General features: G+C 49.4%; 1 protein-coding gene across 3 annotated transcripts in view; it reads left to right on the forward strand.

The window, feature by feature from the left end:
* The first annotated feature begins 1,042 nt into the window (after positions 1–1,042).
* COL15A1 (collagen type XV alpha 1 chain) overlaps positions 1,043–25,241 on the forward strand; it is a 103,066-nt gene continuing 78,867 nt past the window's right edge. For 2 of the 3 annotated variants that reach the window (XM_033858340.2, XM_073806331.1), the window contains exons 1-2: positions 1,124–1,409; positions 1,492–1,577. In XM_033858340.2, coding sequence (XP_033714231.1) covers positions 1,399–1,409; positions 1,492–1,577 — 97 coding nt within the window. In that variant the 5' untranslated portion in view covers positions 1,124–1,398. Of the gene's footprint in view, positions 1,094–1,123; positions 1,410–1,491; positions 1,578–25,241 lie in introns of those variants that run through there. The other variant, XM_033858339.2, reaches the window with a different exon arrangement.

Consider the following 25,241-nt stretch of genomic DNA (forward strand, 5'->3'; position numbering starts at 1 on the left):
GCCTGGCTTCAGAACTCTCCAGGTCTCAGCTGATCTCAGTGGTGCCTCATCTCCCCCAGATATCTTACACTACTGGACCTGGTGGTAATCACAATAATAAAAAGCCACCGGGCTTCCCTGGTGGCGCAGTGGTTGAGAGTCCGCCTGCCGATGCAGGGGACACGGGTTCGTGCCCCAGTCCGGGAAGATCCCACATGCCGCGGAGCGGCTAGGCCCGTGAGCCATGGCCGCTGAGCCTGCGCGTCCGGAGCCTGTGCTCCGCAACGGAAAAGGCCACAACAGTGAGAGGCCCGCGTATCGCAAAAAAAAAAAAAAAAGCCACCATTTGAGGGTTTAGCCAGTGCCAGGCCCTGTGCTAAGATCTGTAGAGGTGGAATAGTCTGCCCTCTGCTCCCTCCCCGCCAGCCATGCACACTACCCATGTGTGCTTCTGTAGGCTGAGGCTGGTTCTTCTGTCCCCGATCATCACAGTGCCTGGAGTGGTATCTCACCTAAGAATTGTGTTCCTTCATTCGTCCCCTGTTTATTGGCATCTCCTACTGCCAGGTACTATTTTAGAAGAGAACAAAACAAATATAAATTCTTGCCCTTCTGGAGCTTACATTCTGGTGGTGGAGGATGGTGGTGCCGGCAAGGTATAAAGAGGAAAACCTTGCAATAGTAGATAAATTTAAAATTTTTATTAGGGTTCTCTTTGCTGCGTTTATTTACATGAATCACTTATGCCGCCCCAAGGGGGCCATTCCTGGGCATTCAAGGGGGTTGTGTGTCAAGCGTGCAGGGCGAGGCACAGCAGTCAGGAGCCCAATCCAGCTGTGTGAATTTGGGACATTCACTGCGTCTCTCTGAGCCTCAGTTTCTTCGTTGTCATTTAGGGAAATCAGAGCGATTCCAGCCTTTCTGGGCTGGTGAGAGGATTTCATTGGCCCGTAAAGAGAGTGCTTTGTCTGCGAAGCAGCCCGGACAGGCACAGACGTGAGGGCCGGAGGGAGCTGCCCTCTGACCCACAAGAGCGCGGGCGCGGGGCTTTTCTCGGTTACACAAGGCCACCCGGGTGGAAGCCACGGCTGGGGGGCGCGCATCTGTCGAGGGGGTGAGTGGCGTGGGGAGGTGGTCAGCGCGGCCAAGAGCCACGGGACGTGAGTGCGCCGCTGCGGCACTGCCCGAGGTGGGGCGCGGCGCGGCGCACGGGGGACCGCAGGGCGCGGCAGAGTCGGGTTTCAGAGCGCGGGTGACTCAGGGCGCGGGCCGGATCCTGCCCACCGCTGCCGTTGCCGCTGCCCCTGCCCAGCGCCGCCTTTGTTCCCGGCAGGAAGGGCGAGCGGCCCGCGCGCAGAGCCCGTCGCCGTCCTTAGAGCTCGGCGGCCCGGTGCCCTCGGAGGCTCGCGGAACTGCGGGATGGCGCAAAGGTAGGACTCGCTGCCCCGCGCCCCGGCTCCCCCCGGCCCCTCCCGGCCGCCTCACTTTCTCTCTCTCCGCCACTTCTCGCAGGAGGGACACGCAGTGTTGGCGCCTGCTGTGGCTGCTTTCCATCTCCGTGCTTCTCCCCGCTGTCACCCGGACCCGCTCCGCGACAGGTAAGCAGCCCGGCCCGAGGGTGGCACCGGCTACCTCCGCACCCGGGGGAAGTTGGTTTTGGCTGCGGGCGCGGCTGCGGTGCGCGCCTCATACCTGGACATAAAAGGGAGTCCTCGCCTCTCGGTGCGCACTGGTGGTTCTGCCATGGCTTCCCCGGGCGCTGCCGGGGGTTCGAGAGGCGAATGGGAGTCTCTGGGCGGCCGGAGCGGGTGGAGCGCTGTCCGGGCACCCGAGGTGTTTGAGCTAGGCGCAGCCCTTCCAATCTTGGGCAGAGGGGGACTTTGGAAGCCCAGTGACAGCGCCAGCGGTTCCGCGGGGACAGTTAGCTCCAGCTCACCCAGGGCCCGCGCTCAGGTCGCGCGTGCTGGCTGGCTCATTGTAAGGGCAGAGCTGGTGCCCTCTCTGTACACAGGTGCGGAAGCACGACTGCCAGCTGAGACACCTGGTGCTTTGCCGCGCAAGAAATAACGGGACTGAATTGCCCTGATGCCTAACTTAGCTCTGAGTTACCTGGAGAGTCCCATCCATCGTGGGCAGTAGCTCCATGAGTGATGGGAAGAGCTATGGACTGGGGACCAGGGGATCTGGTACCTTCTGTTCCCAGGTCTCACTTTCCCCGCCAGGACCCAGAGGCGGTTGCATGACTAGTGGAGTCTGTTAAAACAGTTTTGAGTTAAAGTGTGTTCAGGCTTCTTGGGCTTGAATTGTGGCTGTGTTAGGTGCCATTGGACAATGAATTTCACCACACTTTGCCTCAGTTTCCCCATCCAAAAAAGGGGAATACTTAGACGACCTTTCCTCCTAGGAATGCTGTGCAGATTAAAAGAGATATTAGAAATAATATGCTTTCCACACCATGGCACATACTGGGCACAAAATAAGTGATCGAAACTATAGGTTGATCCTTGCAATAGCTGTGTTGGAAAGCAATGCAGACATTTTTACAGAAGAGGACACTCAGGGTGAGAGAGGCTTAGGAACTGGCCTGTGCAAAAGGCAGGGCTTGGGTGCCAAGGTCTCTAGACTCTGGTCCTTCCCTGCTCAGCCCTTTCTCCATGCAGTTTTGCAGGAGAGCTACCACTCTCCAAATAGTAGCCTCGGACTGCTTTTGGATTTAGGAGATTAGTACACAGTCTCCATAGAATAAGTGTGCTGGGAGACAGGGTCTGGGGTGGGGGGGGGGAATGAACACAACCTCTGTCTCTGTGAAGGAAACTGAGGACTGTCGAGTGGCCATGGTTAACTCTTCGTGTGCTGAAGGAAGCCTGGGACAGCCCAGATCCTTGCCTCCTTGGGAGCAAGACTCAAACACAATGACAACTTTTCCTGCCAGAGCATCCAGCCTGGCATTTCTTGCAGACCAAAGGGCAGCTGGAGCACAGTTTTGGCTTCTCAGCACCGTGGCCCGTGTCGGAACGTTGCAGTTTTGCATGTAATATGAGGTACTGCCAACTCAGCGGCAGAGGGCAGCTTCAGGTTCTGTGGTCTTTGTGAACTCTGCTGCAGCCCCACCCCCAAAATGAAGAAGGTCTGGGGAAAGAAAATTTGGTGTTTCTTTCTCCTCCTGCGTTTGTAGGCTGGCTCTCTGGATGCCAGGTCAGGGCTGTTTTTCTAACACAGAGGAAGTCCTGTGCCTATCCTTAATGTAAAAAGGGAGTGCCAGGAAACCCTCCGGAGAAGAATGAATGATTGTAGTGTTTTAATTACTGGCTAAACTTTTGGTTTTCTCTAAAGTTAGGAATACCCGTTACTGATGGGTGATTGATGGATATTCAGTGTCCCTCGAGGGGAGAATCTTCCTAGACCTGAAATATCCTCCTGTAAACTAAATCTGGCATGAAGTTTAATAAGGCTAACACTTGTAAACCACTTCATATGTGTGATAAGTTCATCCTTCATTCACTCAATCATCACAATCACTCCAGGAGCTGGGTACTGGGACTGTGCTTCAGATGAGGAAACGTGGTCCAGAGACCCCAGGCTTCTCAGCTCCTGAGGGTTTTCTGGCTCACCCTGTTTAAAGAGACCCTTGTCAGTTGGCCCCTTATCCCTCGCATCAATCCTTGTGCCCCTAGTGGGTGAGGGCTGAGCTGGTAAAGTTACAGTGTCACTGGAATGCCTGCTCTTTTAGAAGATAAGGAAGTTGTTGTGAGACGGGGGCAGTGGTGTCATAACTAATTTGTTCCTGATTACAAAATGTTAATATGTGCAAATGATCTACTTTTCTTTAAACTGTTTTATTGTGAAATATAACATCTATGCAGAAAAGTGCGCACAAAAATACAGTCCCATGATTTCTCACAAAGCAAACTTTCATGTAAGTGGGTCAAGAAATGGAATAGCCCCCAGAAGCTCTCCTGTGCCCCTTGGCTGTGATTTTTCCCTCCCTCCCCTCAGAGGTAACCATCCCCTTGACTTTTATGGTGATTCCTTCCTTCCTTTTAGAAAATAATGTTAGTATCTAAGCATGGATCCGCAAATTCTGAAGTTCAGTTTTTCTCTTTTTTTTGAGCTTTATACATGTGGGGTGTCTCCTTTGGTGTCTGGCTTCTTTCCCTGAATATTAAGTTTTGAGATTCATTTATGCTGTTGCATTTCACTGTAGTTAATTCATCTTCCTTTCTGTACAGTATCCCACTGTATTAACTTACTGTCCATTATTTATCCATTTTTTTCCAATGACATTTGGGTGGTTTCCATTTGGGGCTAATATTGTAGCGTGTCTCTGACATGCTGTTTGTCCACGTCTCTTTGTGCACGTGTGCACACATTTCCGTTGGTTGTACACGTGGAAGTGCGGTGCTGGCCGACAGGGCAGGCAGGCCCTCCAAATGAACAATGGCAGCACGGCTTCCGCTATGGTTGTGCCGGGGCTCAGGGCCGTCAAGCTGGTAGGAGAGCCTCTGTTTCTTCACCTCCTCACCAGCACTTGGTGTTGTCAGTGGGCTTAACTCCAGCAGTTCTAATGGGTGCACGTTAGAATCTTACTGTCATCTTAATGTATGTTTTCCTGATTATTAAGTCGATTACCTTTTCGTATATGTATTGGACATTTGGATATCTTGATTTACTTTTTTAAATCGAGGTGAAATTCACGTAACATAAAACTAGCCATTTTCATAATGACAATTCAGTGGCATTTAGTACATTTTCAATGTTGTGCAGCCATCATCTCTAGTTCCAAAACCTTTTCATCACTCCAAAGAAAGCTTCATTCCCATCAAGCAGTCCCTCCCCATTCCCCCCATCCCCACTCCACCAGCCTGTGGCAACCACGAAACTGCTTTCTGTCTCTATGGATTTGCCTATCTTGGATATTTCATATAAATGGAATCATACAATATGTGACCTTTTGCATCTGATTTCTTTCACTTAGCATAATGTTTCTGAGGTTCATCCATGTTGGAGCATGTATTAGGACTTCACTTTTTTATGGCCAGATAATAGTCCGTTGTTTACTGCAATTTGTTTATCCATTCTTCCATTGATGGAGACTTTTGGGCTGTTTCCTCCTTTTGACTATTATGATTAGTGCTTTTATGACGTTTGGGTACATGGATTTGAGTACTTGTTTTCAATTATTTCAGTTGTATACCTAGCAGTGGAATGGCGGGATTATATCATAATTCCATGCTTAAATTGTGGGGAACTCCTAAACTATTCTCCACAGTGGCTGAACCATTTCACATTCCCACCAGCAGTGTACAAGGGTTCCAATTTTTTCATGTCCTTGCCAACACTTGTTATTTTCTACTTTTCAGATTACAGCCATCTTAGTGGGTATGAAGTCGTATCTCACTGTGGTTTTTTTTTGTTTTTTTTTTGCGGTATGCGGGCCTCTCACTGTTGTGGCCTCTCCCGTTCTGGAGCACAGGCTCCAGATGCACAGGCTCAGCAGCCATGGCTCATGGGCCCAGCTGCTCCGCGGCATGTGGGATCTTCCCGGACCAGGACACGAACCCGTGTCCCTTGCATCGTCAGGCGGACTCTCAACCACTGCACCACCAGGGAAGCCCCTCACTGTGGTTTTGATTTGTATTTCCTGAATGACCAATGATGTTGAGCATCTCTTCATGTGCTTCTTGGCCATTTGGGGGAAACTCTGAGTACCAGTCAGGGCAGGTTCAGGTTTTCCCTCTAATCATCTCATTCTTGCTGGTGGCCAGCTGATGTGCTTTCCTGAGTGAGAGAGAAAGGGGTAAGAGTCACACCTAAGATTTTACATCACTGGCCTCCCACCTTACCTGTGCCCCAGCCTGTAATGAGCTCATGTTGCTCACATACCATTAGAAGTTGTGATGAATATGAATGATTGTAGTGTTTTAATTACTGGCTAAATTTCTGTTTTTCTCTAAAGTTAGGAATGCCTGTAGTGGCATAATGTCCTGTCATTATATGTTTTAAAGCAGAGTTAAGGCTGAAAACCCCTGGCACACTGAACCACACACAGCTCCCCATGTATATTTGGGATTTTGCAGTCTCCTTGACTTTGCACAAGGTGTGATGAATCCCCTTGTCTAAAATACACTCCCTCGCCTTGTTTCTCTTTAGGGCCTAATTCTACCTCCCAGCTTAAACGGCACCTCTTCCAGGGTGCCTTCCCTGGATCTTCCCAGCTAAGCTTTCTCATCACTAAACCGCCACAGCCCTTCACCTGTCTCTCCAGGCACCAGCCACTACTGTCCCCCCTGTACTGACAGTATGTTTATTTCTCTCTCCTTCCTATGAGAGCACCTTGAGGGTGTGGATCATGCCTCATTCATCCAGAGTTGGCCACGTGGACTTTGGCCATTTTGTCATTATGATAAATAGTGCTGCTGGGAACATCTTCAGACAAATGGCCTTTGTTTTCTTTTGGGATTATTTCTTTTGACTAGATTCCCTCAAACAGATTTGCCCATCAAATAACAGAACTAGTTGGATAGTTCTTATTATCTATTTAGATGGATCTTTCTGAGATACAAATTGAATCATGCCGCTCCTTAGTTTAATTGCTCTCTCTGGGTTCTCCACGTACCTAGGATGGAGTCATGCTCCTTGCCCCCAAGTACCCCTTGTGGTCTGGCCTCCGCCTACCTCCTGTTCTCTACTCACACGATGTCCCTCTTGACTTGGGCTCACACCAGCCGCTCGCTGGCAGTTTTCTGGATGAGATATTCACTGTCCCACCTCTGTGTCTTTGTATGGGCCAGTCCCTTCTTGAGAATGCCTTTCCCCCTTTTCACCTGGCACCCCGTCATTCATCCTTTAAGATTCCTCTCTGGGAAGTCCTCCTGTTCTACCAGGCATATTGAGTGTCTCTCCTCTGGGCTAACACTGTATATCACCGTCTCTCAGTCACAGGGCTTCCCAGACTGGACCGTGATCATTGATTACTTGTCTGCTCCCACCACTACATAGGAAGTTCTGTGAGGTGGGGACTGGGCCTTGCCCGACTCTGAACCCCAGAACCTAGAGGGCCTGGCACAGAGTGGATGCTCCCCAAATCTTTCAATGAATCAAAGAGGGAATGAATGGGCAGGTCCAGACTGTGGTCTAGAGAGAATGTGCCGATTTATCATGTCCTCTGCAGTGTCTAAGTCATCCTGAGTCTTCCATGGCTCTGCCAGCTGTGGAGTGGCCATGGCTGAGTAATCAGGGCACGTTATAGGGCTTTTAGTTTTCTTTTCTTTAATGACTTTAATAACTGGTTAGGCTGGAATTTACACTGATGTTACTTTGCTCTTTATCTTTTTTTTCATTACATCTATTTGTGTAAACAATTTATTTTCTAGCTTATCCCACTCATCTTATTCCTGAAAGCCTCTATTTTGTCAAAAGCTGCACGTTTATCTTTCTGTGCTAGCTAAATATATGAGCTTATTTTCGAGTTTTGTTTGAATGTCTACAGCTTGATCCATTTAAAATGAACCATTGATTAAATAGATTACATAGAGTGTATTCTGAGTTCAGTTCTTTTCCAAAGTGGTACCCAGGATTCCCTGAAATACTAATTAAAATGTAAACTATTCCTCCATCCTAGTATTGCTTCTGGTTATCATATAAAATTTTTCTTTTAATAATAGAATTTTTCTGTGGAATCTTTATACATACTATTGGTTGCTTTCTTGTGCGTATGTGTTGTTTTTAAAAAATCCCACATGGTCTTGATAATTGTTGCTTTGTAACGTGTTTTAAAATCTGGTAAGAGAAGTTACCCCTGCTTCCTCCATTAAGCTATGAATTCCTTAGCATAGACTGATTTATCACATAATTTTCTCATGATATGATTGGATACTGGGAGTGTCATAGTGGTGGTGGGCAGGTGAGGGTTATAAAAAGCAAGGCAATCTTAACAATAAGACTCAATTTAAGACATTAATATGCAGTAAGGAGAACAGATGAGCAACTAAGGCTTCAAAGTCAGAGGAACAGCTGTAGGGCCTGAGCTATTGCTGTCGACACAGAGCCCAGGGAGCTGAGGTGGGTCAGAGGTGTTGGAGAGGCCCAGTTTGCTGACTGACCACCTTCCTCCGCTACCACAATTTAAGAGAAAAATGTCTAGGGTTAGAGCAGAACCTCGAGAAACCCCAGACCTCTTCCTGGGCAAGATCTAATGAGGCAAAAATGAGGCCTAGGTCACCTATTGAGTGCAACCCACCCCTTATCTCCAATCAGAATCAACTCAACCCAACCCAACCCAACCCAACCTAATCCAGTGTAATCCATCCCAACCCAACTTTATCCAGTCCAATTCATTTCATACTTGTTGCATGCCATGGATGACTTAAAGAACTGGACAGGGCAGAAAACAGTTCTGAGGGCCCTCATATCTCTCTTAAGTGAGCAGGACCCTTGACTTCAGGTGTTAGGGCAGCCCCCTTTTTGGTTTGGGGAGCTTGGCTAGAGTCTGGCTTGCAGAGAGCAGCCCTGCCTTAGGTCTGTCTGGGAGTCACCCCTCCTATCACTGAGGGACTCAAATGAGGCCCAGCTTAAAAGGCCCCTCCACCACCAGGAGGTCTTTGCAACTAGTCTCCTCCCAAAGCAAACGTCTGCTGAAGTCCTCAAAACTGTCTGCCCTGTTCTGTGTTTTGGCTACTACTATAGATTTCTGTCTTCCTCCCATATCTCCTGACTGCCTGCCCTCTCTGAGGCCCACTGGGATAGGTGGCAGAGTGAATAAAGAGCCACACTGGACCCAGTGCCCATCCTGGAAGGACTCACAATCTAGCAGTAGGGACCAGCAGCTGGCTTGAATGCTGTGGACCTTGTCCTGAGTGTCCTAATGAGGGTGCAAGCAAGCCTCCTCAACACTGAAGCAGGGATGTCCATCTCCACCAGAAGGTGGAGGAGGCGGAGGGAGGTAAGCAAGCTTTGAAAGAAGAGATTTATATTTTTCAGTAACATTAAAATATTTTGATAATAAAAATAATAGTCATTGTAAAAATCTAGGTTGGAAAAAAAAAAGGAGTTTAAAAAAGTTGCATATTTTCGCATGACTCAGAGATGAATCCTGCTAACATTTGGTGGACTGTTTTTCAAGTCTATCTTCTGTGCCTAAATGTGCACATATGTTATAATGAGAATAGATCGTTCTGTGCACTGTATTTTGTTGCTTGGCATTTTTTCCCTTAACAATTACCTAGATACTTCCTCTGGAACATTGAATATTCTTCCCTAAATCCTTTGTAATTGAAATAGTATTTCATTATGTGGATGTCCCATAATTAAACTAGGCCTCTTTTAGGCCTTGAGGCTGTTTCCAGTTGTTTACGTCCATAAACACTATTGTGATGACGCTATTCTTGTAGCTCTGTACTTGACCATTCTCGTGACTATTTCCTAGCACAAATTCCTAAAACAAACTGTTGGGTCTAGTGCTTGCCCGTTTTTTTTCTTAAGGCATTCATTGCATTTTTTTGGAAAGGCATAGTAATTTATACTCCCTGCAACAGCATAAGAGAACACCTACCTAACTTACCGCACCTTTGTCCACTGATGCTATTTTTCTAACTGAAAGGAGAAAATGACAACAGTGCAAGGGACAGTGCCAGCATTACTGCTCCAAACTGCCCTTAGTTAAATGGAGTTGGGGATTCCTCCCTCGCCCCTACCATTCATTCATCCATTTGGCACGGGCCTTGTGGTAGGGCTAGAGGAGAAGAGGCTTTTTCAGGAAATTAGAATGCAAGAGCTCAGGTCACAAGGACCTTGGTGGTTCTCAACCCTGGCTGCACCTTAGAATCACCTCGGGGATTCAAGAGGAATCTGAAGCCCAGTCCTCCCCGCGTCCAGGATTCCTAATATGCCTGGGGTCCAGTCTTGGGCAGATTTCAAAATCTCTTGGTGTGATTCTAAAGTGCAGCCAGGGTTGAGAACAAGCAATGCAGTCCAGTGGCTTCCTTTCAAAAGTGACAATGCTAAAAAAAAAAAAAAAAGTGACAATGCTGAGTCCCAGAAAGGAAAGGTCCTGTCCGTGGTCGCAAGACAGGTGAGAGGCAGAGCTGCCACTGGACCCCAGAACCCACGTCCTGGGTTCAGATCTCAGGTCTGTTGAGTGACCCGGGGCCAGTGACTTCTCTTATCCATGTTTTCCTTATCTGTAAATTGGGACAATAATTCCTACTATGAGGAGTAATAAGGGAAGCATAGGGCCTGTAATTGGTGACAAGTTCTGTACCTCTTTCCTTCCTGTTCCCGCATCTCTGTGAGTTCCTTGAGGGCAGAAACCCTATGTTATTTATCCATGTTTCCTCAGCGTCTGACGTGGCACCAAATGGACACAATGAGTGTTTGAATACATTCATGAATGAATATTCAAAGCCTGGGGCTGTGGAGATCTTAGTGAAAACCTAGCATTAGGAACCCTGGACCATAGCAGAGTCTGTGTGAGCCTCCAGCTCTGCGGAAGACCACCCCCAGCCATCCACTGTGATGATGGTGATGGTGATGATGATGACGGTGGTGCTAATGGTGGAGGGGCCAGAGCGGGTGGGAGCAGGGGCTGGGTGTAACAGATACGTCAGGGATGGAATACATTTCATGAAAGAAAAGTGAAGGTATGCCTTTCCAGTGCTGGAAAGTTATAACCATTGCATCCTGTAGAACAGAGAGTCCAAAAGCCGATGACAAACTACACCTAAATCCATGCAGTTTCAACAGCGTCACACAAAGAACCATCTGAAGTTAGGTGAGCCAGCTGCTTCTCCCCTTCCAGCGGCACAGTCTTAGTGCCTGGCTTGTTCTGTCTTTGTTTTCAGCAAACAGGTCTGTCTCCTGGCCTCCATTCTCTCCACCCACCCCCTATACTGCAGCCACGGGAGTCTTCTAGCTTCTTGCCACTCAGGTGTGGTCCACCAACCAGCAATATCAGTATCACCTGGGAACTTAGTAGAAATGCAGAATCTCCAGTCCCACTCACAGACCCAATTTATCAGAATCTGCATGTTAACAAGCTCTCTGGTGATTCACATGCACGGTAAAGTTTGAGCAGCAGTGTAAAACCAGCTCTTATTATGTCACCCCCTGCCTTGGAACCTTTTGTCATCTTCCTGTGCTAACCAACCTTGGTAGGCAGAGTACTGGCCCTCCCACTGTGTCCACATCCTAATCCCCAGAACCTGTGGATATGTTAGGTTACCAGACTAAGGGGAATTAGGGTTGCAGATAGAATTAGTATTGATAATCATCTAACCTTCAAAAAGGGAGTGGATCCTGGGTTACCCAGGTGGGTTCAGTGTAATCACAAGCGTCCTTAAAAGTGGAAGAGGGAGGTGAGGTGAGAAGGACTTGACCAGTCTTTGCTGGTGTTGAAGATGGAGGAAGGGGCCACAAGCCAAAGGAATACATGCAGCCTCTAGAACCTGGAAAAAGAAAAAGAAAAGAAAAAGAATTTTTCCTCAAAGCTTCCAGAGAGGAGCACGATCTGCTTAATTTTTATCCAAGAGCTGTGTTGGACTTCTGACCTACAGAACAGTAAGGTAATACATTTGTGTTGCTTTAAGTACTTAATTTGCAATAATTTATTACAGCAGCCATAGGAAATGATTTTAACATTCCTTAGCATGGCATTTGAGACCCTCTGAAGTCCTACCAGTGTGCTGTTTTGGCCTCATCTCCAAGAATATCCTTCCTCTTAGCCTGATCTGAAAGCTCACAGCCCCCAGGGTGGCTGGAATGTCAGGAGTGGGGCACCCTGCGAGTCCAAGCTAAGGTTATTCTCCCTGCACCCCCAGCACCTAGCCCCATGTCTGGCTCCGGCAGGTACTCAGTCAATGCTTGTTAAACAAATAACCCAGTGGAAGCCTGCTGTATTCATTCAGGTCACCACCAGCCACGGTGGGGCCCCAGTACACTGGAGGCACTGGAGGGGCTCTACTTTGCTGTCCCTCTGCTCTTCTGTCTTGGGCAAATCACTGGCTCTCTTTGGGCCTCAGTTTTCTTATCTGGGAAATGAAGGGGTTGGACCAGGTGAATCCTAAAAGCACTGTTAGCGAGAACATTCTAGGATATCTGAATTCACTTCACCCAAACTTTGCGGCGGTTGGGGGAGGTGATTCAACTCAGCAGCGCTCGGTCCAGTTCCCATCCTTCACTGACATCCTGTTCCATAGGTCAGGATACAGAACTGTGCCCAACGGCTGTGTGTATTTGGTACATAATGGAGACCACAGCTGCTCTCCTTCCCTGTCTAGTTAAAATGCCAAATTGCTCACTCTCCCACAGAAAGAAAAAGGGAGGGAAAAAAGAAAGCATTTCTCACTGCAGAGTTTTTCCACGTGACACATTTTCTAATTTTATTTCAGGCTTAACTGTCTAGAGTAGATGGTTTCATTTCAGTGTCTCCCCCCTCCCCTTTTATTAGAATATGAGCTTCCAGTTGAAGAAGTGGAATGGTTTTTCTTGTTTAATATTTGCAAGTGTGGGCTGCTATCAAACTACGGCTGAATGTCCTCATTTTCTCTGCTGAAGGAAGTGCTCTCAGGTGCACAGCACTAAGCTAGTGGTAGGATTCCTGGGGTCTGGACCCTCCATGGGAAGCTTGACCAAGTCACTTCTGTTCTTGGACTCAGATACTTAGTCTGCAAAGAAAGGAAAAGGTTGGGTCACCACGGAGACTGTATGGACGATTGGAAGAACTGGTTGGTGAGCCCCATTTCTAAGAGTTGTTTTGTTTGAGACTTTATTGGAATTGTGTGCACCTAAATTTATATCTGCCATCAGCTTTGTCATCTCCGCACTGTCGCTGCAGTGCATGGATTGGTTGAGAAACTTTTAGCACCTGGAAAGAGTGTTGTAGCTTTGTTTCGAAGAAACTGATTCTGCTCCTGCAAGGTCTGTTGCTTCCAATCTCTTCCTTTCATCCCTTTGCCCCACTGGGTTCAGGCCTGTGTCGTGCTCACTAAGGGACTGTCACAGCAGCTTCCTGTCCTGGCCAATAGGTCCTCCCATCTCTCTGTCCTCTAGTGCATCTTTTCACAGCAACCCGAGTGGCAGGTCCCATTATGTCACATGCCCTTAAAACCCTTCCCTGCTTTCCCTTACAGCACCTTAAATTCCACTCTCCTCGAGCTGGAGCTCAAGGCGTCTTCTCCCCTCCCAGCGCTCCTGGTGCCCTGGCTCCAGCTACGGTGCCCTGGCTTCCAACTACGCTGAACTCCACTTGTCTCTGAATTTACAAGTATGTTCCCTCCTCCTATCTTTGCTAGCGCTGCCCCACAGTCTGGAATACTCTCCCTGCTCTGTTGAAATCCTCTTTCTCCTTTATAGACTTGGTATTCAAAGTATGGTCCCTGTACCAGCAGCATCAACACCACTGGGGAGCTTGTTAGAAATGCAGGGTTCCCCGGTCCAGCCCCAGACCTGCTGCATCAGAATCTACACCTTACCTCGCCCCCTGGCTGATGGGAGTGAAACAGAAGTGAGGGGCGCGCCTTGTAGCGTGGTGGTCAAGTGCTGGGGCTAGGGGTCAGGCAGGGCTGGTTTGGTTCTAGGCTTTGCACGTACTAGCTGGTGACCTTGGACAATTTACTAGTCCTCTTCTAGCCTCAGTTTTCTTATCTGTAGAGTGGAGATGATAATAGTACTTATCTCAGAGTTCTTTGGATGAGTACATGGAGTCATGTCCCCAAAGCTCTTAGCACAGTGCCTGGCACACCACGATCTGTCAATGAAGGGTAATGGCCATGGTGACGAGGTTCAACCTCAGTGCTAACTGACATGGTTCCTAAACCCTCCTATGGCCTCCCTCAGCATTGCTTGTACCTGGTTTCTTCCATCAGAGTCACTTGCAAGCCCATCTACCTAAGGATGGGGAGAGCCGGGACAGTGCCATTCATTTTCAGGGTTCAGAATCATTGACCTTCCAGTGCAGGGAGACAAGCAAGGACTTTGCAAGTATGGGTGGGTGAGTTGGATAGAATTAATGCCAAAATTTCTAGGTATAAATGGTCATCCTGCCTGTCATAGCCTGGTAGGTTTTTCATTCACTCATTTGTTCACTCACTTTTATTTGATAAATATTTATTAACTGCTTACTGAGTGCAAGGCAGTGTGGTACATGCTGGCTATAAAATGATGAACAAGATAAGTGTGGTTCCCTTCCTCATGGAGCCTAGAATCTAATGGGGGACATAGACACTAAATAAAGGGTTGTAGAAAAAACCCTAAATGTCTATAAACAGTAAAAAGTGTTATGAAGAAGTGCAGGGAGCTATGAAAGCACATGGCTGGCCACTCTAATACTGTGGTGTCAGGAAAGTCTCCCCAAGTTGTGACCTTTAAGATGAGATCTGAGGTGTGAATAGATTTAGCCAGGAAAGGGGGTGGGGCTGGTGGGTTAAAAGAGGAGTGGAATGTTCCAGATAGAGGCAACAGGATGAGGATAGGATGGAAGCAGCTGCTGGTGTGGCCTGAGCAGTCAATTCTCTGAGCCTGGTAAAGGAGGGGAGGCTGGGATGGGACAGGACAGGATGGGATGGGGCTGAAGTGGGGGGTCTCCAGCATGAAAGCAGGACCTCCGTCCAGTAGCTGCTTTCCCGAGCCTGGCCCTGGGTGAGCATCTCGGCTGCCACTGCCCCTTGGGTCCTGCCCAGTGCTCATAGCCCAGGGTCCATGGTCTGAGAGCCTCTGGGTGCTCTTTCCTGCCCTGCTCTTGCATCTACTTACCCGAGAGTTTATGGCTTCAGGGAGGGGCACAGTGTCTCCACCTCTGTGTTGCCCAAGAGAAGTGTATATGAGAGACTTGCAGTAGAATGATAGGGAAGCAGGGCTGAGTGAGAGCCTGGAGCAGAGTCTCTGGTCTTACCTTGGCCACCCAGAGCCTCCCAGGCCATCATAGCTGCCTGGCTGAGAGGTTGTGAAGGTCACACAAGAAAAGGATTCTAAGAATTGCCCTCTGCAGTTAGTCTCGGCTTTGAAAGCTTCTTCCTGTCTGTGAAATGAAGGGGTTGGACCAGCTCTGAGGCTCATCTAGATCTTATATTATCTCTTCTGATTTCTCTCTCTGGATCTCTGTATTCAGAACGTGTATCCACAAGTACATGCAGAATTCTCTTGCCAGGGAACAGAGAGGTCTTGTGGGGGAATAACTTGGGTGGGAAGTCCTTAGGTGTTTTCACATGGGAAGCAATTCCTTTAGAGATGGTGGGAGATGGGTGATTCATTACCCACTCCTGTCCAGGCCATTCCTTTAGAGACCTGCTTCTCAAACTGGGTGTGCTCGTGGTCCTTGGCTGTGTGACAGCAGTGTGCAAAGCTACATTGTTTATTTCCTGCATCCATTTTACTCAGCGGTTGATAACTCAGGGAGTCCAGTAACAACTGGAAAATAATTTAGAATATTTTTATGTTAAACAGCCCACAATTATTATGGAGTGCAAAACTTAAGTGCTTTTAAAGATAGGGCAGGAGGCTTTAATTAAATTTCCAAGCTCTGTGGGGCTCTGGCTAGACCCAGGCCTTCAGGTATAGGGTCCCCTCTCTCTAATGGTGATGCTTTAGTGGAGACGATGTTATATATAGATTTGAGGTCCCCAGTTGGTGGGGGAGGCTTGGAATTATGGTAGCGGGTACAAGAACCCGTTCTTGTATAAACGTTTCCTCCATCAATAGTTACCTAACGCACTTGTGTGTGGAAGGGGCTACTGACATGTTTGGTTTTTTGCTATGACAAGATGGAGGTCACTGCTCTCCATAGCGCTTGTACTAGAACTTTCAGGTCCACGAGGGAAGGAACTTGTCTGTCACTGCTGGATCCCCAGCACCTAGAACAGTGGTACCACACAGCATGTGCTGAATAAATGCTAGCAGAATGAATAGATGTGTGTGTGTTGGTGGCCGGAAGAAACTTCCCTCCTCAATCTGCATTTACCTTTCCAGGAATAAGTGTGTGGGTGCACGAGCATGGGAAGGTTGGGTGGAATGTGAAAAATGCTGTTCATGCATATGCATGCGGTAGACTGGCCGGTCCCACTCAAGTTCAAGGTTTCTAAGAATCTCTTTGGAGGCAGCCTCCTACCCTGTGTGGTCCATGCCCCTTGTGGGAGAAGCACAGTTCACCATTCATGCACCTTGGGTAGCTGGGGCTCCTGAGCTCCCTTCTTAGGGTCCGTGGGTCCCCCAAATACCTCGCTCCCATCAAAACCCACCGGGGACCTTGAGGACCCAGAAAATGTTGGACTTTCAGGATCCTCTATTCTGGCTCTCCTAAATTACAGAGGGGGAGATGGAGGCTCAGAGAGAACAAGGGACGTGATGAGAGTCACACAGCCAGAATATAGAAGAACTGGATTTAGAATTGGGTTTTCTGATGTCCAGGTGGGTGGCATCACACCACCCTCAAATGCCCAAGTTTTGCTGCTGCTTGGGTGTAGACATGTGCGTCTGTCCCATCCTCAGGGATGTGGGAGGAAAGATGGGGGACAGGAATTCACATACACTGAGGGTCTCTCCTGTGCCTGGCAGCGTATGGTTAGAGCTTTGGAAACATCAGCTGGACTTCAAATCCCAATTCCTCCATTTATCAGCTGTGTGACCTGGGCAGATTGCTCAGAAGGAGGGTTGGTTCCCTATCTGGACAGGGGGTAGTGGAGGTCCCACCTCCCAGGCTGTGTGAGGCGCTCAGAGTAGAGCCCGAGAAGACAAGCCCTTGGTGAGGGAGAGCTCTCCCCGAAACCATGAACCGCACCCTGTGCACAACAGCGTCACTGGGGAGCTTTTAAAACATGTGGAGGCCTAGGCCTTTCCCCCAGAGGTCCTGATTGGTATGCAGCCGAGAATCAGACTTCTAAAGCCCTCAGGCGGTTTTTCTGCCCATCCAGGAACACAGTGCTAGAGCATACACGCCAGGAGGGCAGGGGACGCATCTGTCCTGTTCACCCGTGAATCTCCCACAGTGGCAGTGCCAGGCACCTGGTGGCTGGTGAATGAACGAATGAACGAACGGACAGATAAATAAGATGTGCTCAGCACCTGACATTACCCTGTACCACCACCCTGAGAGCTGGGTATTGTCATCTCTCTGTCCAGATAATGAAACTAGGCTCAGAGGAGTTAAGGAACTGGCACAAGGCTAGTAAGTGGATGAGGCCTGGCGTGCAGGTCTCTCTGGCACAGAATTACACGTCCTTCCCCTGCATCTGCTGGGCGAGGCTCGAGGCTCATCCTCCTCGGGTGCCCCCGAGGTCACCCTCAGTTTCAGGCCTCCAGTTAGGGGCATCTCCTGGTACGCACCTTGGAGGGTCTGGTTCCCTCTGCCATTACTCTGGAGGTGCACAGGCTCTTCCTCCAGCTGACATTTGGAGGCCATCAAGCTGTACTTTCATCTAGATTAAACAAGAGTCAGCCTGTTTCAAAATATGACTTCAGGGTCACCATCTGTTCTGGCTGTTCCCTTAAACTCAAATCCCATCTCAGAGTCAAATGGGGCTCCGGCATCCCGCAGGGAGCAGGTCTCTGCACAGTGGAGCAGGAAAATCTGTAGAAAGGAGCAGTGTGTTTGATAACAGCTGTAGGACAAATTTCTTAAGTCGTTCGTTTCCCCCTACTCCATGGCATCGAGTTGTTACATGTGAGCACCACAGGCCCCACTACGCATCCATTCCTGTATTGGGTGCCTACTGTGTACCAAGCACTTCCCTGTGCCTCACCTTCTTAGGGCAGTGGGTGAGAGTGGCCTGGATAGTCGATAACTGTGGGAACACGATACGCTGGGCAAGTCACATCGTCAGTCTGGGCCTTAGTTTTCTCATCTTGGGGACACTGGACTGAAGTCCTTCCCAGCTCTGAAGGTCACCCCGAGTCTCCAGACCTCTATCAGCCTGTTCAGTGTAGGCATGATTTCACAGCTCCTGCTGAAGCTGTGAACTCATTCTGCCAGCTGCTTCCCTGCCCTGGCTGAATTCATACAAGCTCATCTGTTGGGACGCCCTGGGCCGTTCCCAGGGCAGCTTGATTTTGCCCAGGGCATCACATGACAAGTGCTGAGAGGCTGCAGGAAAATATGTCTCCTGCTGTTGCCAAACGACCGCCTTCGCTCCACATTCCAAATCGCCCAATTCCACCCTCTGCTTGGCAAGGGAAAGGAAGGGGCCCGACTGCAGGGGCAGCAGCTCGAGGTGAAGTAGTGATGCCTCCTAAAATGGTCAGCGGCAGCCTTCCTCAGAAACCCTTCAGGCACCCCATTGCCTGTTGCATAAATTTTAGTCTCCTTGGCTTGACATTCAAGGCTCTCCCTAATCTGTTTCCAGTCTCCCGAGTGAAAAAGTGATTAAGAGTAGAAAGAGCTGGGAAGGACCTCAGATGACCCATGTGTGAGTCCCAACCACACCAGTCCAGCTCTGTGGCCTTGATCTCCTTCAGCCTTGGTCTGTTTATCTGCAAAATGGGAGAGCAATTGTTCCCACCTTACCAAATTGTCCTGAGAGTAAATGAGCTGATGTTGGCTTCACGCTTCTAACCTGGCTTCATAATTCTCTCCTTTCTGTGCTAATGTTGGAGGTTACCTAAGAGTCCCATTGCTCCCATCCCCCGGGACTACCCACTTACCCCTCAGTTTCCTAACTCCATAGGTTTGCTTATGCTCTGCTTGCTCTACCATGTTCACCTGTGCAGAGCCTTCCAGGCGCATCTCCATTGCCCTGTCCTTCAGTTCAGGCACCTGTATCAGGGCTCTGTGTGTTGGTGTCTTGCCCTCCCTACTAGTCTGAGAGCTACTCGGGGACCAGAGCCCGAGTCTTCTTGATCTTCCAGAGTCCACCCCAGGCCCAAGTCCAGACAAGTGTGGCCACTGGATGCTGGTTGTGGGCAATGCCAGAACCCTGGACTGGGACCAGGATAGAGTGAAAGACAGGGAGGTCCACTCCTGCCTCGCCTTCCGAGATCCATCCTCCCCTTGTGGCTGCGTTTCTCTCGGGGCTGGCACAATGTAAGTTATGACTGAATTGCATGTGGTTAGCACCTCTAACTCTGTAAGAGATTTTATGGACCACGTGGTGTCAATCGTGCGAAAGAACTCAAGAAATACCCAAGGACATGCCTTACTTAGAGACTTAGAAAGCTCCAGAATTACTCTTTCAAGCTCCTCCCACCATCGATGCCCCTCCCACCCCAATGCCTTACAACGTGGGGCTGGAGGTTGGAGGTGGGGGGATGCAGGAAGGAGCAGGAATCTTACCTTCTTCTCCCAGGACCTCGAGGGCTGGCCTGTCCCACCCCATCTTGCCCAGTGGCCCCAGCTCATGCTCTAGCCCCCAGATAGGCGACGAGCAGCCTCTCTGAGCTCTCCAGCCAAACCTCAAGAAGCTAATAGTATATCACGAGAAGGGGAAGCGTACGTTGTCCACAATCCCTACCCGGACCCTTGTTCCGGGGAGGCAGCTGGAATGCATACTGAAGTCTAAGAGGCCAGTGTGTTTTAGAGCGGCACCCCCAGCTCAGTTTGGTGGGTGAGAGCCAAGGCAGGCATGTTTCAGAAGCTGGTCATTCTGCACCCTCTTGCTTAAGGGTCAGCCAAAAAGATGGAAGATCGCAGCCCTCAGAAAAGTTAACATCAGGCCTCTGTTTGGCTATTAATATTATATTAATAGTTGGATCAGATGAGAGCTAGGCTGTTAAGTGCATATTGAGCTAAATGGTGCTGGTGGGATCACTGTGACAAACAGCTGGCGTTCATCAGAGTTCTTTGTAATTGCTGAAAAAGACTATTGATTGTATGTATTGATGACAATAAATGTAATATGGTAAGACAGGCATACGGTCACTCTTCTCCAGAATCCGTTAAGCTCATTCATTCACTCATGTGTGCATTATTCGTTCATTCATTCCTCCATCAATGCTCAATTTTTGCCTAACTCAGGCAAGCCCTGTGCTAGAGGGGTGAGGGTGAAGTTAGGAGATATAAACATGAAACAGATGATGCCTGACCCCCGAAAGGCTCACAGGCTGGTGGGAGACGTAGGCAAATAAACAGATAATAGCATAGAAGTGAGGAATTGGAGCTTCCTGGGAAACTTAACAAAGGAGGGTTTCTTGGCAAGATGGGGTGATCCATTTGCAGGCATTTAGAAAAAAATCAACCCTGAGGCCCAGCTTCCCAGTGTGGCTGGAGAGGACTTCCCCCAGGTAAGGGCAAGGGGAAGGTGGGGAGGCAAGGGAAGTAGCTATTGTTGCCCCTCCTGGAAGTGTGGCCTCCTCCGGCTTGGGACAGGCTTTCTCTGGGGAGCAGCTCCCTTGGAGGCCACAAGCTTCCTCCTGGCTGTAGAACCCTCGCAGACATGCCCAGGCCCCCTGGGCTGCACCTCCCAAGCCTCTCTGCATCCCACAGATCACCAACCTCCTTCCCCCAGCTGGGGCCACGTGGCTGCCTCTCCCTGTTGTCAATCGGTGGGATCTAGTCACTCAGGGGACTCGGCCTCCCGTCAGCCTGTCTGGGAGGCAGCTCATTTGCTGTGGCTGTGCTGTGATCTGAGGGAAGCCCCATCACAGCTAGGGCCCTGCCTAACCCTGTGTCCATAGAGAATGGACCCAGGCTGGGTCCACATCTTGTCTCTGCCACTTACTACCTGTATGACCTCATCCCTCTGCATCTCAATCTCTTCATGTATAAAATACAGGTAATAATACCTTCCTCACTGGGTTATTGTGAGTATTAAACGAGTCAGTCCAGGCACCACACTTATAATAGGACTTGGCATACAGTAAGGGTTCAATGAATGTATTAGGTTTTTTGCCTGCTCTAACAAATTACCACAAACTGGTAAAGTTCTGGAGACCAGAAGTCCAACGTCAAGGTGTTGGCAGGGCTGCACTCCCGGTGGAGGCTCTAGGGGAGAATCTTTCTTTGCCTCTTCCAGCTCTGGGGGCTTTCAGTATTCCCTGATTCATGACTGCCTCACTCCAGTCTCTGCCTCATAATCATGTCGCCTTCTCTTCTGTCAAATCTCCCCTGTGTCTTATAAGGACACTTGTCATTGGACTTAAGGCCCACCTGTATAATCCAGGATGGTCTTGTCATCTCAGGATCCTTAATTATATCTTCAAAAGACCCTTCTTCCAAATAAGGTCACGTTCACAGGCTCCAGGGATTAAGATATGGACGTATCATTTTAGAGGCCATCGTTCAACCCACTACAGCGAACATGGGCCATTATTATTATCGTTTAGTTGTTGTTTCTTCCAGCAGCTGCAGTTAGCCTGACCGTAGCGTCCTGCCCTGGGGTCAGGAGGGGGATGGAGTGGGAATGCTAAACCAATTTCCAGGTTCCAGCTCCTCTTGGTCAGCCCCATTTTATTCAAGCCATTCCCAGGCTGGGACAGGAAATTCTGCTTGTGAAGTTCCACTGGCCACATTATAGCATTTCCGCATATTCAAATTTCACTAATCTGAGATAAACAGTCCTCTCAGGCCCCTACACCTGTTTGGAGCTCTCTGTCCATGTTAGTTGCTCCTTACACCTGAGCAGGCTATGCTTAACAAAGCATTTTCACATGCAGAACCACATTTGACCTTCACTGCGACTAAGCTGAAGGAGGTCATTTCACCCCATTTTGCAGGTGAGAAAACTGAGACCCAGAGGGAAAATTGCACAAACCTATCTTTCCTGGCAATTATAGACAACAGTTCAGGGGAAAGAAAAGAAGGCTAATATCATTGATGATAATTGCAGTAACAACAACCACTGAGCTATATTGAATGTATGCTTTGCTAGGCCCTCTGCCTAGTATTTTACGTCTGTTATCTCAAGTCATTCTCAAAAGTCTCTCCTGAAGTAGGTGGCATTATTCCTGTGTTATGGATGTAGACACCAAGGCTCAGAGAGATGAAGTGTCTTGTTCAAAGTTGCACAGCTTTTAAATGCTGAACTGGGATTTGAAGCCAGACCTGGCTGAATCTTTCTCCCTAATACTGTGCTGCTTGGAGATCCTTCTCTAGTTTGGAACATATGTCACGCTGGCCAAAATGAGAGCAGTGGCAGTCCAGTTCCCTCCCAGATCTGCTCAGAAGATGAAGCCCACGAGAGACTGTCTCTTGCTGGTGGCAAAGCTCCTTCCTGAGAGGCAGGTGCTGAGTGTTGATGCTCAGAGCAGTGGGGATCGGCAGCAGGGCAATGGGAAGAGGGAGGCAAACAGGCCCAAGGTCACTGAGGGCCGGGACAGTCAAGGTGTGCTCCCTGGAGTGGGGCAGCCTTGGGTTGAAGTGACATTCCTGGAGAGGAGAGGAACAGAGGGAGACTCAACTCCTTGCCTCAGACCTTTAAGGTTCATATCTTAAAATCGCCAGTTCTAGGACCTGATAGCTGTGTGCCCTCGGGCAAGTTATTTAACTTCTCTGTGCCTCTGTCCCCTCATCTGTCGACTGGGAACAGTTAAGATTGGGGTTGTCGTGGAGAGCTCCGGGGCTGTGAATCAGGATCACCTGGGAGGCTGGTGCCCAGGCCATGCCTGGACAAACTGAATCAACATCTCTGGGGGTGGGCCCCTGGCATAAATATTTTTTTAAAATCTCCCCGGTAATTCTGTGTAGCCAGGGTTGAGAACCACTGCTCGGCAGGTAAAGTACATGGCGCCCAGGACATGATAAGGGCTCACTACACACGAGCTATTGTTACACTTTCCTCATACATTCACGAAATTAACATTTATTGGGCACCTCCCTGTGCCAGGCTCTGCCAGGTGCCCATATCACCTGCGGTTCATACTTCTTGCTCAGCCATTTCTAGCACTGCTTCCAAGAGAATGAGTTAATTGGGTTCGATGCTGTGTGAAGACATGACCCAAATCTAATATTCTGAGAAGAAGGTTTTACTGATAAGGGCAGAATCCAGAAAATGTGCCCACATCAGAGAAACTGAAACCCTGTGTGTAGGAAGTGCAGCCGAAGATCTCCAGACCTTTAAAGAGGAAGCTAGAGAGAAAGAGTGGGCTGCTGACTCTCTGTGGGTCCCCAGGCAAACATCTGCCCCAGCAGTGCCCCCACTTCGACATCTGTAACGTAGAAGGGTTTCTCATGGGTGGCTTTATGTTGGGGGGGCTAGTTTTTAGCCGCAGAATCCTTTTCAAACGAGGCTGTAATTGGAACCCAAAATATCAAGCAAATTAAGTCTGAGTTGCTTTGGTGTGAGTGTATGGATCAGGGTAGATGAGTGTGGGTGTGTGAAGGTGTGAGAGAGTCTCCACGAATGATTTGTGTGTGGATGTGAGTGTGTGAAGGTGTCAGGGTGCGTTAGTATGGGATGAGAGTGGGGGAAGGTGTGTGTGGATATGTGTGCATATACGTGTGAGTATGTGAATGTGTGTGTATGGATATCTGTATCAGGGTGTGCGTGAGTGTTCGTGGGAGTGTTGTGAATAGGTGAGAGTGTGTATGAGTGTGGTTTTACGAGCGTGAATCTGGATGGGTGTGTGTGTGTGCATGTGTGACTGTATCTGCGTGTGTTAGGGAGCTGAGGGGCAGGCCTCCTTTAGCCTCCCCTCTCCTGCTGGTGGCCTCCTCCGTGCCCCTCCCTGCCCTCCTGCCATCCCTGGCCCTGGGGAACAGTTGGGAACTGTCTGGTCATCTGCCCTGCCAGCATTGGTTCTGTGTCCCCTTGCAGCGCGGAGCCTGGCATATTCAGGACATCCTGAAATTGCCCACTTCCAGCAGGTTGCCACCTGTTCCTCTCTGGTGCCCCTCACGTGCCCGGGGCAGGCCCCTTTTCCTCCAGGCCTGCTTCAGTGAGTTTGTGAGTTTTCCTTGCAGAGCCCCGGGCTGAGTCCTCTGGAGCTGCTGCCGGGAGTGATGACTCACCGCAGTTGATGTCATCCCCAGGAGTCAAGGCCTCCATCACACTCAAAGAGTCTTTGTTCCCCAAATGGAAAAGGAAGGGCCATAAACTGAGAGGAGTTACTACAAAACCCTTCCCAGATGCCCGTGGCCCTCATGCCTGCCCACACCTGGTAGCCTTTACTGTACCACCTGGTGCACGGGGTCCCTGCAGTGGCTGTGAACCCAGGTTTGGGGAAGACAGTGAGGAAGGGGTCTGAAGACGCTCACCGCAGCAGCACAGCAAGACCCACTGCTTGCTTCCTGGGGCTTGCGTATGGCTCTTGCACTGGAGCCAATTCTGCCTAGCCGGGTGTGTGTGCGTGTGTGTGCGCGCGCGCGCGTGTGTGTGTGTGTGTGTGTTGCAGGGCCCGGTCACAGAATGAGGGACTCATGGCACTCTCTCCAGGCTCAGCTCCTCAGTTCCCTAGTCTCTGGGCCTACTTATCTGATTCTATTATTAATTTTGTAAAGGCTATAACAGTTGGAGGATGACTGTGAAGGGAACTGCAGAGACCATGAGGGTACCCGGCCCAGAGTCTGCCTAGTCTCTGGGTCCTGAGTGTTCCTGGCCCATCGTGTTGTCCATTCTCGTGGTGACTCTGGGAGGCAGCTTTCATTGCTGCCCCGCTGTACAAATTAGTTCACAGCTCAGAGAAGCGAATTGGCTTGCCCAAGGTCACACCCCAGTTAGCAGTAGATCCAGGGCTCAAGTCCAGATCGTTCTGCTACCAAACCCCAGGAGGTTAACCCTTACCTGTGGCTGCCAACCAGGAGAGGGCATCAGACTCACCCAGGCCAGACTCTGGAAGACTGATTCCATAGGGCCAGGCAGGAGGGGCAGACCTCTGTCTTTTTAAAAGCTCCCTGGGTGACTCTGACGTGTGGCTAGGACGGCAACCTTCATAAAACATTATACTGCCTAGTCAGATTTGAATCCTGACTGCAATTGCTTATTATCTTCATGGCCTTGGGGCAGTAATTAACTTTTCCAAGCCTCAGTTTTCTATCTTGTAAAATGGGGTTAATAATATTATCTCCTTCATAAAGAATCAAGGGTGAAGGTGAAATGATTGGTGGAAAGCTCTTCAAATAGTGCCTCTCACGCAGCAAGCCCACGGTAAATCTTAGCCACAGATGTTATTGTTTCTTGTCATCCATTCATAGGTCACCCTTGCCAGACTCCGTGCTGGTGCCAGGGACTGCGAGCTGAGTCTGCGTGATCCGTGTCCAGGAGCCCGTGTCTAGGCATATCAGGGAAGGAAGGGAGCTAACCACCAGAATGCAGGGATGAGGGTGTAGCGGTGGAGGGATGGACGGGGACTGTGGAAACACAGAGGGAGAGCCGAGGGGGAAGCCCAGGAGGCAGTGGGCTGTAATAGGT

This window comes from Tursiops truncatus, chromosome 6 (genome assembly GCF_011762595.2).
Source record: "Tursiops truncatus isolate mTurTru1 chromosome 6, mTurTru1.mat.Y, whole genome shotgun sequence".
In the NCBI taxonomy this organism is placed as follows: domain Eukaryota; kingdom Metazoa; phylum Chordata; class Mammalia; order Artiodactyla; family Delphinidae; genus Tursiops; species Tursiops truncatus.